This window comes from Orbicella franksi, chromosome 8 (genome assembly GCF_964199315.1).
Source record: "Orbicella franksi chromosome 8, jaOrbFran1.1, whole genome shotgun sequence".
NCBI lineage: Eukaryota > Metazoa > Cnidaria > Anthozoa > Scleractinia > Merulinidae > Orbicella > Orbicella franksi.
The window spans coordinates 20661843-20676218 of NC_138152.1; the positions used below are offsets into that span (position 1 = coordinate 20661843).

Consider the following 14376-nt stretch of genomic DNA (forward strand, 5'->3'; position numbering starts at 1 on the left):
TTACCACTTACTTTAAAACAAAACATACCCCACTTTTCCCATTAAGCTTCTAGTTTTTTAATTCCATTTATTACAAATTATTTTTGTTATTTTGAAAGAGGCATAGCTCATTGGCAAGCTGTTTATGATTGCTTTTGGTTAATAAGGAAATACAGCGGGCGAAACTCGATTAATCAAGCTTTACACAAATCTTCAAGGACAAAACATTGCTTTGATTTCGAATTATTCAGCCCTTTTCTTCGTAGGTTTTACTTCTCAGCAATCTTATCGTCGAACGAAAACTTAATATCTGTCAACAACCATGTTGCTGGCCAGCGATACACTGATACACTTCACAAACGAGTCGAGATATCTAAGAAGGAAAGTGCCGAAGGTAGGTTCAATTCCGGCAAGTTAAGATCGAATTCGAAGAGGTCAGAAACGGAAATAATTTGTAAATCGAGCAGAAGTCATCTACAGCTATTACTTGGCCTGCGGAACATTTCATATGGATGTCATTCCAGATTTCTTTCAGGATCGGTTGCGAGCGAACCTTCTATAAAGTCATATTTCCACATCACCATCAGCGCGTGGAGATGTTTGCTCTTGAGCTATCAGATGAAAATGAGCTCCGGGGAAAATTTCTTCCGGCATTCTTTGCGAGTCGTGTCCAACACCGCCTGATACAAATGTGTGTATTTCAGAGGTACGTTCTTTTCTTGGGTGACCACCTTTTCCCTGTGTCCGGTGCTAGCGAGAGCACATTTCTCACATCGCGTTGGGAGTGAGGTTGTGAATAATAATTTTCTCGACTAATTTTTCCACGAGGCTCTGATTTTTTTTCTCAGACTACGATAATTCCCGGCAACCTGTGGTGCCTGGATAAACGAAAATAACGGAATAGACGCAAACATTGATTTCACCGCTTGCATTTTCGAAGGCAAGTTGAAGCATTCTTCTCACGCGGAAATACCATCGCTTAAAACAAAATGTGCGGCTATCAAGGATTATAAATCTGATAACGCGTAGCTATGACTTGTTCTTAATTACAAAATTTCGCCCAAATAAATACCTGTAATATGCCAATATTACTGTAATATACACTGTAATATACTAGTAATGTGCAGTTAATGGCACAAAGAACGGACAATAATTTTTATGCTCTGGCTATTTTTACAATATAGACAATAAAGAGTAGATCAAAAGGGAGCATCTCTACCCAAGAGGGATGTTTACAAAATTAAGATGACGGTGTGACTGTTAAATTGTTACTCTCAGGTATATTCTACCCACGATGTATATGATGGTGTGAGGGTTAGATTGTTACTCTCAGGTATATTCTACCCACGATGTATATGATGGCGTGACTCTTAGATAATTTCTAACTCTCAGGTATATTTTACCCACGTTGTTATAGAGTTAATATGACGGCGTGACTTTTAGATAATTTGCAACTCTCAGGTGTATTCTACCCACGTTGTTACAAAGTTAATATGATGACGTAACTGTTAGATTGTAACTCTCAGGTATTTTCTACCAACGTTGTTGCAAAGTTAATACGACCGCGTGACTTTTAGATAATTTGCAACTGTCAGGTATATTCTACCCATGTTGTTACAAGGTTAATATGACGGGGTGACTGTTAGATTGTAACTCTCAGGTATATTCTACCCACGTTGTTACAAGTTAATATGACGGCGTGACTGTTAGATAATTCGTAACTCTCGTATATTCTACCCACGTTGTTACAAAGTCAATATGACGGCGTGACTGTTAGATTGTAACTTTTAGGTATATTCTACCCACGTTGTTACAAGTTAATATGATGGCGTGACTGTTAGATAATTCGTAACTCTCGTATATTCTACCCACGTTGTTAGAAAGTTAATATGACGGCGTGACTGTTAGATTGTAACTTTTAGGTATATTCTACCCACGTTGTTACAAAGTTAATATGACGGCGTGACTTTTAGATAATTCGTAACTCTCAGATATATTTTATCCACGTTGTTACAAAGTTTTAAATATGACGGCGTGACTGTTAGATTGTAACTCTCAAGTATGTTACAAAGTTGACGTGACGGCGTGACTGTACCCACGATATTACAAAGTTAATATGATGGCGCGACTATTAGATTGTAACTCTCACGAATATTCTACCCACGATCATTACAAAGTTAAGATGATGGCATAGCTATTAGATTGTTACTCTCATGTCTTTTTTTGGCCACAATGGCTACCTGGATATGGGATTTTTGATACCAAGAAGGCTCTTCACTTCACTGATCTTCTTCTTGGCTTTATTCGCATAACTCGAACTTGCGCCATTTCGTCAGAGGGCAGTAATCGCGTGGGAAAGAATCGTCTGCCAAGTAACTTTGCTCGTATATTTTGCTATGATTCATCAACTTTCCATAGCCCAAGGGCTGAGCAACCAAACAGTCGCATTTTCGGTGCATTATATTTGTACCCGACCAGGTTCATGCCAACAGTGTAGATCTCCTTCGGATTCATAAGACATTATCTCTGTAATTTCGAAATGTTGAGCAGTTACCTCTTGTCACCTTAGTCAAGTCAACATGTGCTGTACACTTGAAACATAATGATGCCTGCAATGCGCGGAACACTCGATCGAAATGCCGCGCCAAAAAGTAGCGCGCTTGCCACTTGATAGTTAACTTATCGGTGGCTAATATTAAACAGATCTACACCACTAATTGTCCAAAAAAGTAATATGATCTGAGGTTAATCCATCCCGACTTGACGAAGGTATACACTAAACATACTTGTTTGCCTGTTTTCAAGTGGTAAGAAGGACTATTTAGGGAAATTGACAGAATAACTTCGTTTCTTGATACAATTATTGTTTGCCAGTCACGTTGACGTAATAACAATAATCGTGGTTTTTGAGGCTTTGGTGTTTTTCGCACCTAAGGTGTTTTATTCATCCGGGCGGTTTCCTACTATCCCTTGACCAATCTGTTATTGATAATTAGGTTATGTTTTTACTAGGACAGTTTTGGCTAGATAAAGTCGGAAAAGTCCGGAAATGCAGTGAAAACAGTTCGTCTTGAGTTTAGCGAGTTAAAAATGCAAGCTGTTTTCACCAGAAAAAAACAAGCAATTTTCTCGCCAATATGACCGGAAATTCACGCTAAGTTATACTACCACGGTTGTGTCTTCACTAGGACAGTTTTGGCTCGATAAAGTCGGAAAAGTCCGGAAATGCAGTGAAAACAGTTTGTCTTGAGTTTAGCGAGTTAAAAATGCAAGCTTTTTTCACCAGAAAAACAAGCAATTTTCTCGCCAATATGACCGGAAATTCACGCTAAGTTATACTACCACGGTTGTGTCTTCACTAGGACAGTTTTGGCTCGATAAAGTCGGAAAAGTCCGGAAATGCAGTGAAAACAGTTTGTCTCGAGTTTAGCGAGTTAAAAATGCAAGCTGTTTTGACCAGAAAAACAAGCAATTTTCTCGCCAATATGACCGGAAATTCACGCCAAGTTATACTACCTCGCGAGATGGTATAACTTGTCCTGGCGAGTGCCGCAGCCAATCACATTCTGCATAGTGACAGACGCCTGCCAAAGAATCTGGCAATAGTATTTACCAGACGCTCTATCGCAGTTCAGTGTCCGAAACTGAACTTTTAAAACAGTAGACGAGTTCGCCAGTCCTTCTCATTTATTTCGGTTTACCGTTCCAACGGTCCCATTAGCTTCTCCAGTTCGTCGGCGAGTACCCTACCTATGACACGGTGTCGCCGTGCAGAACGAGTTCCTGCATTACAACATTTCGTCGCATCTTCCTCATTTCTGGGGACATTAACTGCATCGTCTGGAAGAAATGCCTTCTCCCTCGCATAAATATAGCTAGAAAAGCATTTCCTCTCTCAGCCATTTTTGAAAGTTGCGCGCTTTCGTAATTTGAATCTTCTGGGTTAAATTTCAATTGAAAACAGATGTCACGTTTAACTAGTAAATGTTGGTCTGTAAACAAACGCCTAGAAAGAATGTTCAGCTAGTTAATCCGCCTAGTGAAAACGCAGCCTTAATCAAAAAATAAATCCAATTAACTTCGGGACAGAAACTTCACTGCTTGCGGCTCCTATAAATTAAATGACCGGCGTGGTAATCCTGATAGGCGTTATTTGTTTTTCAGACCAATAAGTTTAATGCAAAATTCGCACTCAGCACGGACAGAACAAAAGACCATGTCTTGAGTAAAGAATTTTGATTTTTAGACGGGAAGGTAAAGAGGTGCAAAGGTTTAGTTTCACTGACTGCTAGCCGGTCTATCATCCTCTTCTCAGAAGACTTATACCTCTCGCTACAATGGAATGTGAAAGTTAAGACTTGCTCAGTTGAGCTTGTTTGAAAGGATGGACGACCATGGATCTGTTTGTATATCTTGTCATCATAAATAATGTAGTTGTCCAACGTTGACATCCAGGATGATGAGGTGATGCTATCCTTGGATGTAGTATCACTATTTACAGCTATTCCTGTAGATAAAGCCTGTGATTACATAAACAATAAACTACTCAAGGACGAGCCACTTTCTTCAGTCACGAGCCTGGACATCACTTCAGTGTTGAACTTTGTCTTATCTAACAACTACTTTATTTATCATGACAAGATATACAAACAGATCCATGGTTTCGCGATGAGCAGCCCTGTCACCCCTGTGGTGGCGAACTTGTGCACGGAAGCGATCGAAGAAGTGGCCATCAACACGTCTGAAGTACAGCTTAAAGTACGGAAATGCTGTGTGGATGACATCTTTTGTATTATCAAAAGGAATGCTGTCAACTTCTTTCATACTACACTTAATTCCATCGACCCACACATCGCATTCACTATTAAAGAGGAATCTGAGCAACAGATCGCTTTCTTAAATACTTTGGTTTCCCACAAGGATAACACGATCCCTATCGGTGTTTAGTAGAATTCTACTAGTATACTAATGCAAATGCTGTAATCTGATTGGCTAAGCCATTGAACACTATCAGCCATTAGTGTGCAATGGCTGAAGGTCGTTTAAGTAATGGCGACGTTTTTTTCGTTTTTCCAAAGTTTTGGAGGAATCTTCTGATCCAGATGCATAATTAAATTCGTGAGAAGTCTAAACGAAAAACACATACGGTTTATTGACTTTAAAAAAGGTGAAATTATTGAAAAAACTGATGCGCACGCGCACACAACTTCAATTTTAAATGACAATTCAATCCGAGCGACCTTTTTTTTCTGGCGCAAAGTTTAATAATACGTCAAGAAATAACTGGAAACCGTTATTTGAAGTAAATTATAGTAAGAATTATACCTCATCAGCTATTACCTCATAGAAATCGAGAGCGAATAATCTAATTATTAAATATCGCAAAGCAACCCACACGGACAGATACTGAGACTTTTCTTCTCACCATGACAAACGCCACAAGATTACCACAGCTGAGACCCTCTTACATCGCGTAATTAAACTCCCTGGTACATCGCAAGGGAAAAATACCGAAATACCCACGTCACTGATGCTTTACGAGCCAACAACTATCCCTCTTATGTTATTTCCAACATCTTAAAGCAGAAATTTTCCAAACCGCCCACACGACTAAAGAAATGGTTTGCACGTTTTTTTTGTTTTTTTTGTTTGTTTGTTTGTTTGTTTGTTTGTTTTTTAATGGGCTGCGCCTTAAGGAAACCCTAACAGTTTTGCCGTCCTTCCCTTCATCAGTGGTGTCGCGCAACCACTAACAAGAATTCTTCGAAGGCGAGACATTCAAGTTGTAAATAAACCCTTCAAGTCTTTACAACGAGAGTTTCTTTCTCCTAAATTCAGACCATCTATCAAACATCAACCGAACGTGATTTATAAGATACCCTGCGCCGATTGTGATTGGTGTTATGTAGGCAAAACTGGCCGGTGTGTTGAAACTCGTAAGAAAGAACATATCATGAATGTCAAAACACGTACTAATGGTCAAACATTGCGAAACATGCGTGGTCATTCGACCATCGCATAGATTTTGATAATTCGATAGTGTCGTCGACAAAGGCTTTTTTCGCATTAGAAAAACTTTGGAGGTTTGGCACACCTCTGCTACGAAGCATGCTGGCAATAATTCTAAGCCCATTCCAAACCAGAATAGTATTCTTTTTTAAAATATAGTCACCTAATTTACACATTTTTACTTTTCTCTTGTTCTTCTTCTTATTTTTATCTCGCCTTTTCTTGTATATATTTATCATTCTGCATTCCATTTTTATCCGTCGAAGGCTGTAAATTGACAGCCGAAAGGTCATGTTCGTTTTAACATTTTTTAGCTAGCGAACATTTTTATCGTAATTTTGTTTTCGTTAAAGTTGTTTCAAAAACGCTCGATCGAGCAAGAGTCTAAACTTTCACATTCCATTGTGGCGAGAAGAATGAAGCTTCTGAGAAGAGGATGATAGACCGGCTAGAAGTCAGTGAAACTAAACCTTTGCACCTCTTTACCCGTGACCCGCGCTGATTAGACAGTCCCGATATCAACGGTCCACCGCAGGCAGCGCGAACTTTTACCATTATTATTTCCTAAATTTCTAGTTTTAGTTTGTTTAAGTATTTAATTATTCTTTCAATTCATTTTTAAATTTTATTTTATTTTTAATTTTTCGTCGCATATTTACTTTTTTTTTTTTTTTTTTTTTTTTTTACTATTTTTAACACCCCGCACTCCGCACTCCGTGTTTTTGGAACAGCCTTCAGATAACGCCTTGTCATAAAAATACACCTGTCATCACTTTTTTGAAATTAAAGTGCGGCATGTAGTCTAGCGTCTTTAAATGTTTTTGTTCTTGAGAAGCAAACACATAAATCGATAATTTCTTGATGTTTCTTTGAAGTGCGTAGAAAGAAAGTAATTAGATTAACAAATCATCTGCACTTCCTGTAAAAAATCATGAAAATAATTCAAAAATGAAACGAAATAAATTGAGGGAAAATGTTCGACAATAAGCTGACGAAATTTCAGTCCATCGGTTGAGGGACTGCAAATTTGGAGGTTAAAAGGTGGGCCTATCTTCGCTAAATTTTCGATCGGAATAAAAGCGAAAAGTTTTGTTTGTTTGTTTTTTGGTGGCGTCATCCTTGTAAAGCATTCTAACGCCTTAACGTCAATGTTAATTCATACCAGAAAGGATTCACCTTGCTCTAACAATAGGTGATTGGCAGGTAACGTGCGGCAGGACGAGCTCATGGCGGCAATTGTCTTTTCAGTTTACCTCATCTTCCGATCGTGGTTAGTAAATTCAAAATTATTGCTCCATGTCTAAAAACACCATCTAATCTCGTGTTACTAAACATAGTTTTCTTTCGCGTCACTAATTTTCATAGAGATGCTGGTTTATGCGAGTGAAATATGCCGAAAGTAAAGACAAAGTCCTAAGCACATTCCTAAAAACGGAACCACAGGCGAGAGCTCTGAGAGAAATACAGTACAGTGAAGTCACTTTTAAGTTAAACAGCGTAATTTCATTAGTTAAAAAAAAAAAAAAAAGTGTCACTAAAGCCAGTTATGTATTTCATTGACGTTTACTGAACAATTAAATGGTATTATTATATTTGTGATCATTTCTTGTTACAGTTGTGATCTTTGCTACATTTGTGAACAATTGTTATTAGACTTGTGATCTTTGTTACATTTGAGGCCTATTGTTATTACTCTTGTGACCTTTGTTATGTTTGTTACTAGTTAATACACTTCTGCCTTCACAGGGGTTGAGTAGAAAGTGCTCCTAATCCGTCTGTATTTGCTTACCAAACAGAGGTTTGCGTAGAGTGGCTACCCTTACAGCAGCCTGCCATTACATTTGTGCCTTCAACACCCCGCCTCGTCCCGCCCTTAGAGGCCAACGAACATTGTGGCGAAACCAGATTACTAGCGATCTCCGCTTTGATACCTTAATAAATATGATATAGGAGACGGATAGGAAGAGCTGCCGGACCTTTAAGAACGCTAATGAGAATTTTAAAAAAAAGAAAGAAAACATCACGTTTACGTAGAACCTGCGACGCGCAACTCTTTAACTCTATTGGCATCTTCACAAAATTGTTTCGGGCTCGAATAAATAAAGCAGTGCTGTCAGAGTTTATATATCATCCAAGGGAACAGTGTTCCACTTTTAACCCAAAACATTCACCTTAAAGATTATCCTCACATTTTGAGGTTACATCCTCCACTTTTAATCTGCTTGGATGACCTTTTCGACCAGTGTTACACAGGCTGAAACAATATTAGATTTACTAGTTTTAAAATACGCAAAAAAATGTTGATTTCAATTAAAGGAAATGTTACATTGTAACAAAACAACGCATCTTTTATTGGCTGAGATTTCCGAACTAAAAAGAAACTACACGTAAGGTGAAAATATCGTAATGTAACATATAAAAAGTAAATTAACTACCAAAAATAGGTCAATTGCGAGGAAATAATTTGAATATTGCCTCATTTTACTTACCGGATTCTATTGGAACTGAAGCTTGAAACTCCTGATATATTTCTTCCGACACCTGTTTGTTTACCCGACGAGGATTTGTTTAATTTTTTCGCTTCATCACTGTAAGATGGGTGAGAACACTGGACTTGAACTTCTGGTAATGCATTGTTAATTCGTATCTGTGCTTTGGACATACGGTAATCCTTTCCCTGTCTTCCTATGATAGTGAATGCAATCCGGCGCGATGAGAATAAAATCAGCCTCGTTAATCTGTGTCCCGAAGCCTTGACTTCGACTGACACCCAGATTGGTTAAAAATCTGTTAAATCCTTTGTGCATAGGTTTAGAGGAATAACATAAAGCTCATTTGGCGCGTACGATGTTGGACCCCGCACACTGTAAACAGCTGAAAATGAGCAGCTCGTTTTGCGTTTTACATTACGCTCAGGAGGAAGGGGGTGACTCTATTGTTTTCCGGTATTGATTCGTGACCGACTCGTCATAGCCATTGTGACGTCACATAGGAACAAGTGAGCGCTTCGAGTGGCCTATTCAGATTACGCCATTGAGGAAAGACGACAGAGGTTAACAAAGACAAAAGAACAGGCCTAATATCGCTTTTTTTTCGCTAACTAAGTGTAGGTGTCTACAGTTTGTTGTTGCTTTTTGTCTGTGTGCATAATCTATTTTAGCTTTATGCGCGCGTAGTCGTGTATTCTTCTTGATATTTGTTGCGGGTAAGTGGCGGGACCGCCATCTTGAAAACCGGACAAAAAAAATCAACGTAAAACGTTCGCGTTTTCGCTCTGAAAAGTCCTACCAATAGTCTTGTTAATAGGTTTTATGCATTTATAATATACGTTTAATCTGCGTGTCTCCCTGTGTCGATTGAACCGGCCGTTTCTCTCATCAATCCATTTGAGTGTTGTTTATTTCTTGATTTCCACCAAAATTACCCTGCGATATGATCGGTTTATATCTGTTTTGGAGCACCTCTGTTGGTAGTTATCAGGCCTTTGAATTCAATTCTTGGTGTTTCGACTTTATTGGCCTTTTGTGTTGTAATTGTGTCCGCTGTACGGTGGAATTTGTTGGCTTTAATCGTAGAGCAGTTTTCTTTTCTCTCTTTTTTTTGTTCTTTTTTTTTGTGTTGGCTTTTGTTGTGAAGGTTTGTTGGCCTTGTTTTCCTATCTAGTTTTTTTCCTTCTCGGAACAGATAATGTCCACGGAAAACATAGAAATATGCCATTTTTTAGCACTAAATGAAGGTTACTTTTCATAAAACCTGCATTACCAAATAAAACATTGATTGATTGAATCCGTTTTCCGTCAGACACTGGAAGTCCATAAGCTTCATTTTCCTTCAGTGTGCTTAGCAGCTAAAAATCATCATTATCATCATTATCGTCGAATATTAACCCAGGATAACCCTTCAGTACAAAGTACTGTTATCAACAGGGTCCTGCTACGCTCTCATTCTGACCATATCTGGCCATACAAACCCTGCCTGTTCCATTTTTAGTGGTTTTATTTGTAGTCAGTGTTATAGCAGTAAGGGCTGGAAACCTTGATATCGGCCTTAGAGAATTCCTCCTATTTTGCTTTGTTTTGTGTCTTCATTGGTCGATGTTCAGTTATCCTTATGTAAAAATGGTTGAATTTCACCACCCTAGCTTTCTCTTCACTATGGCATTAAAGTGAAAAGGCTGGTTACATTTATTTTGGTTGCTGATAAAGCAGAAAAGTCACATTTTTTTTCCTTCCCACCAAAGTATAACTATCTTAAATTTGAGATCTCCAATTATTAAACTTGCCAATTGATTTGTACTAGCAATCAAGCTGAGGTAAACCTTTACATGACTTTGTGCCCTTAAAGAAATATGTTGGGCAGTCATAATCAATGGAAGTTTGACTGGAGGTTTGGAAGGGCCCCTAAGGGGGTGCATAAATGAAGCAGGAACTTGTAAATTTGACAGCATCATTCAACAATATATGTGAAAAATATGGAGTTCTCATATGCATGTCTTGACAGGACAGGTGTTAAAGAAAAAGGGTGATGGGGGAGGGGGGAGGCATCCAGCCTTTAAAGGGTAAATGTTCATCAGAACCCCTAAGTAATACCTAGTGTGGCATTCTAAAAGGGAGTTTGTGCATTATGACATGACTGTTCCTTCCAGTGGCATTCTCTGGAAAAAAAAAAAAAAAAAAAAGAAAGTGTCTTTAATAACCTGTTTTCAGTGGAATGCAACTATTTACATGAACAAAAGGTAAGTATTAGCTGATTATGACAGTAGTAGTATAGCTGCCAAATTACCCGATTGCAACCTCGTTTTTAATTTATAGAAAATTGCCGCCAATAAAAGTGTGAGAAAACATGACGTCACCTTTACGTCAACAGGTGGCTCAGGCGGCGAAACTGGTGGGTGGCCCGTATAGGTTAGGCTAAGTGGGCGGAAAATAAATGGATTCAAGATGGCCGCCGCGTATACCCCATACCCAATACCCTCTCGCTGGGTCTGACGTCACGGCAAGGGGGGATGCCCCCTCAATAGGCTGAGGTCATGGAAAGGGACATACCTTCTCTGATAAGAATATAAAAAGCTGATATAAGAAGATTCCTGATAGGCTTTTTCTTATAATGCGAACGATGGAACGATGGGTCGATATTCTTAAAGCAATTGAACATTTTAATCCCTACCGCAATTACGTTCTATCTCTGATAAGAAATGCTACAAAAGAATTTCTGTGACCTTGTTATTAGACGCCTTTCCGTAAGACATCATGTAAAGATCACATGAGAATTGTCTCTTCCCTTTTAAGTTTTCCTCCAATGAAATTTATATGCTTCGTAAGTGTTTTTCACTTCCGGGAACAAATCGAAAGATTTCTCAGCAAAAAAAAAAAATGAAAACGGGGTTAACTTGTGAGTAGAAGACACCGCTGGGGAAGAACTCGCCTGTCATAAGACAGTCTGGTCTGTCAAGTTCGACACATATAAGGGGACAAATGGCTAGGACATTGATTTGTTTAAAAAGAAACCTTGTTATGGTTTGAAAACATACTTGGAGGCGTTTATGAATAAACGCCCTGGTGTATTATTTTTATTTTTATTTTTTTTTCGAAAAACATTGTCGTGTGGTGTGAGTGCGTTCCAAGAAAGGTATTAAGGTGCCTACCCAATGTCATTTTTCTTGATTTACACCGAAGACTGCGTTGAGGATATATCATGAATATCGAAGTGCAAGAACAGAAATTTTGCCAGTCGTTGGACCAGTTGATCCAAAACATGACCCAACTGATCAATACGTTGGTGTCCAACGTGGTTGAGACGTCGCCGCAGTTATACATGAAAACCAAGCTTCCCTTGTTGAGTTGCACTGTTAGTTTATCCCAAGTAGTGGTGAAGATGCAACAAGCCTGGAAGCCATGGCAGAACCAGCATCTATTCCAATAGAGATCGCTATTCCTTTGGAAGAACGGATCCACGATCAAGCCCCTCTCCCATCACCACAGACAGTACATAAAGAAAACACCGTGTAGAAAAAAAAAAAAAAAAAACAAGGATCCAAACATGCCTCTCGAAGCCATTTCGCTCTTGGAAGGAACGTGCTTGAAAGCAGCAGCTGTGCAATTGGAGCTCGACGTCTTGCACTCTTTGGATTCGCTCTATGCCTTCTACCATTGTCAATGGTGGTGTAACAGTCAAATGTACCGTGTTTTCAAGGTATACCAGGCTCTCTTCAATGGGATGGCCTTACTAGTGATGGCTGCTGGTGCGATTACCAGTTCAATATTCGCGAATACCATCTGTCCAAACCCCAAGGCGCGTGAGAACGAGTACCTGCTGTTACCAGCGAATCCCACTTGTTAACTCCATCGAGTGGAAGTGTATGATGTTTAACAACGAACACCCAATACACTAAAAAATTTATAAAATGAAGTGTGTCGTTAGAAGTTTGGTCAGATCATACAGATCAGAAAGGGGTACAATAAGAGGGACGTTAGTGATGTTGAACAGATAGAGGAAGAAGAAGAACACGGTGAGGATAGCGAATATGAAGAACCAGAGGATGAATCAGTGGACGAAGAAGATGACAAACCAGAGAAGGAAGAAGATGAAGAACCAGAGGGAGGAGAAGATGAGGAAGAAAATCCATGGGTGGCCATTGGAGATGAAGTCGAGGAGCGAAATAAAGAAAAACTTACCTATAATCTGGCTATCTGAAACATGGAATCACACTGCCAGTGATGAATCCACCAATGTTTTGCTTAGACACGCCCCCTTACTCCCGAGCCAGAGGGTGGCTACTTACAATTTCCTTTTTTTTTTTTTAATTTGGTAGAGAAAAATTTGTTTATAGTTCTGAATATATTTCTAAGAGTCAAAATAATGACAACGACCGTTGCGAAACGGACAACTGCTCCGAAGGCTCAGTGAATATTTGTCAATGTTCACTGAGCCTGAGGCGAATAATTGTTTTAGTATAATTTTCAGAGGTGAATATCAAGGAATAAAATAACGGATTAAAACATAACAACATAAACGCAATTGTTTGTTTGCATACACTTATGCAACCGTAGTTTTAATGATCAACTTACATGTGCATCGATTGCGAATCAATTTACTTATCGAGTTTAGCAGTAAAACAAACAAACGAAACAGTACGAAAAATGAATTGATCTGGTACCTTTGTTTTATCGTTGCTGACTTTATTCACAGTTGTCATCATCGTCTAAAAATGATTAGCTTTTTAAATTTCGGTGAATCGATCTCACCTAGCTGCAGGCGATCACTGAGTTTGCGATTCTATAATGCCTTGAATACGAGTTCTTGAAGGGATTTTAAGTTCAAGGGCGCAGCGTTCATTTTGAAAATTCTCCATTCTTTTAAATATTCTGGACTTAAAATGGTGCCTTCCGAATAAATGAAGAAATTATTCAGAAACTGTACGCTATGTTTACTTGGAAATCTCTCAGTCGTCCAAACGAGGAGGAATATCGAGACTCTGTTCTATGGGTCTTTTATTTGCCAGAAGTCTATCTTGCGTGATCTCCGTCTAACTTCACTACTTCCACTTCGCTGCTGCCTCTACTTAAGTAATTGACTGACAACTGCGCACGTACTTAAATATCACAGCGGTAGCTATGTGGCTACATGGGGCGACTGAACTTGAAGGATGCGAAGTACACATGAAATAATTCATATTTGAACTGTGGTTGTAGATGAAAGTGAAGAATGATCATCGCAATAAATTTTCCAATTTAAGCAATTGGAAAGAAGAAGCCTGAAAAAAAATCGGGACTTCAACGGGATTGGAACCCGTGACCTCCGCGATACCGCGATATCGGTGCGATGCTCTACCAACTGAGCTATGAAGCCACACATTGGGAGCGAGGTCAATCAATTAAGCTCATATCTTCCCGTGAGGAGTGAAATGATGTGCAGTATACATGAAATAATTCTTTCCAATTGCTGAAATTGGAAAATTTAAGCAATTGGAAAGTAATAATAATCAAATCGTTCTAAATTGCCAAAATGGTCTAAATTGTATAAGCCCTATAACACAAGCCTAGATATGGCCTTGTCCCTAATACGTGGCTACCCGTGGGAGGGAGGGTGTAAAGGAATTCGATGCTAAATCAAGCGGTAGATGTTAATGGCAGGGATCTTTTATATAATAATCCAAGTTATTCTCGCATTTTGATTTGTTCTCGCCTATGATCTATTAGAGGACAGACGCACGATTGACGTCATTATTACAAAGCTTTTCCCTCTGTGTTTTAAAATGGTGGAAAATTTTAACAATTTAGATAATATTTTACGTGACTGGGCAAAGGATAAGGTACAAAAAAAAAGTCTTGTCGAGGCATTGAACAGGTACGAGAAGCAGTAACAAAAAAGATCAAACCGTTTCTTTTC

The 14376-nt window shown here is 38.9% G+C and overlaps 1 protein-coding gene across 1 annotated transcript; it reads left to right on the forward strand.

Annotated features, from left to right (window-relative positions):
* The first annotated feature begins 301 nt into the window (after positions 1-301).
* Positions 302-4926, forward strand: LOC145494230 (uncharacterized). Its single transcript, XM_081473684.1, has 2 exons — positions 302-373; positions 4435-4926. The coding sequence occupies exons 1-2, from the start codon at positions 302-304 to the stop codon at positions 4924-4926; spliced, it is 564 nt and encodes a 187-aa protein (XP_081329810.1).
* The last annotated feature ends 9450 nt before the right edge of the window (positions 4927-14376 follow it).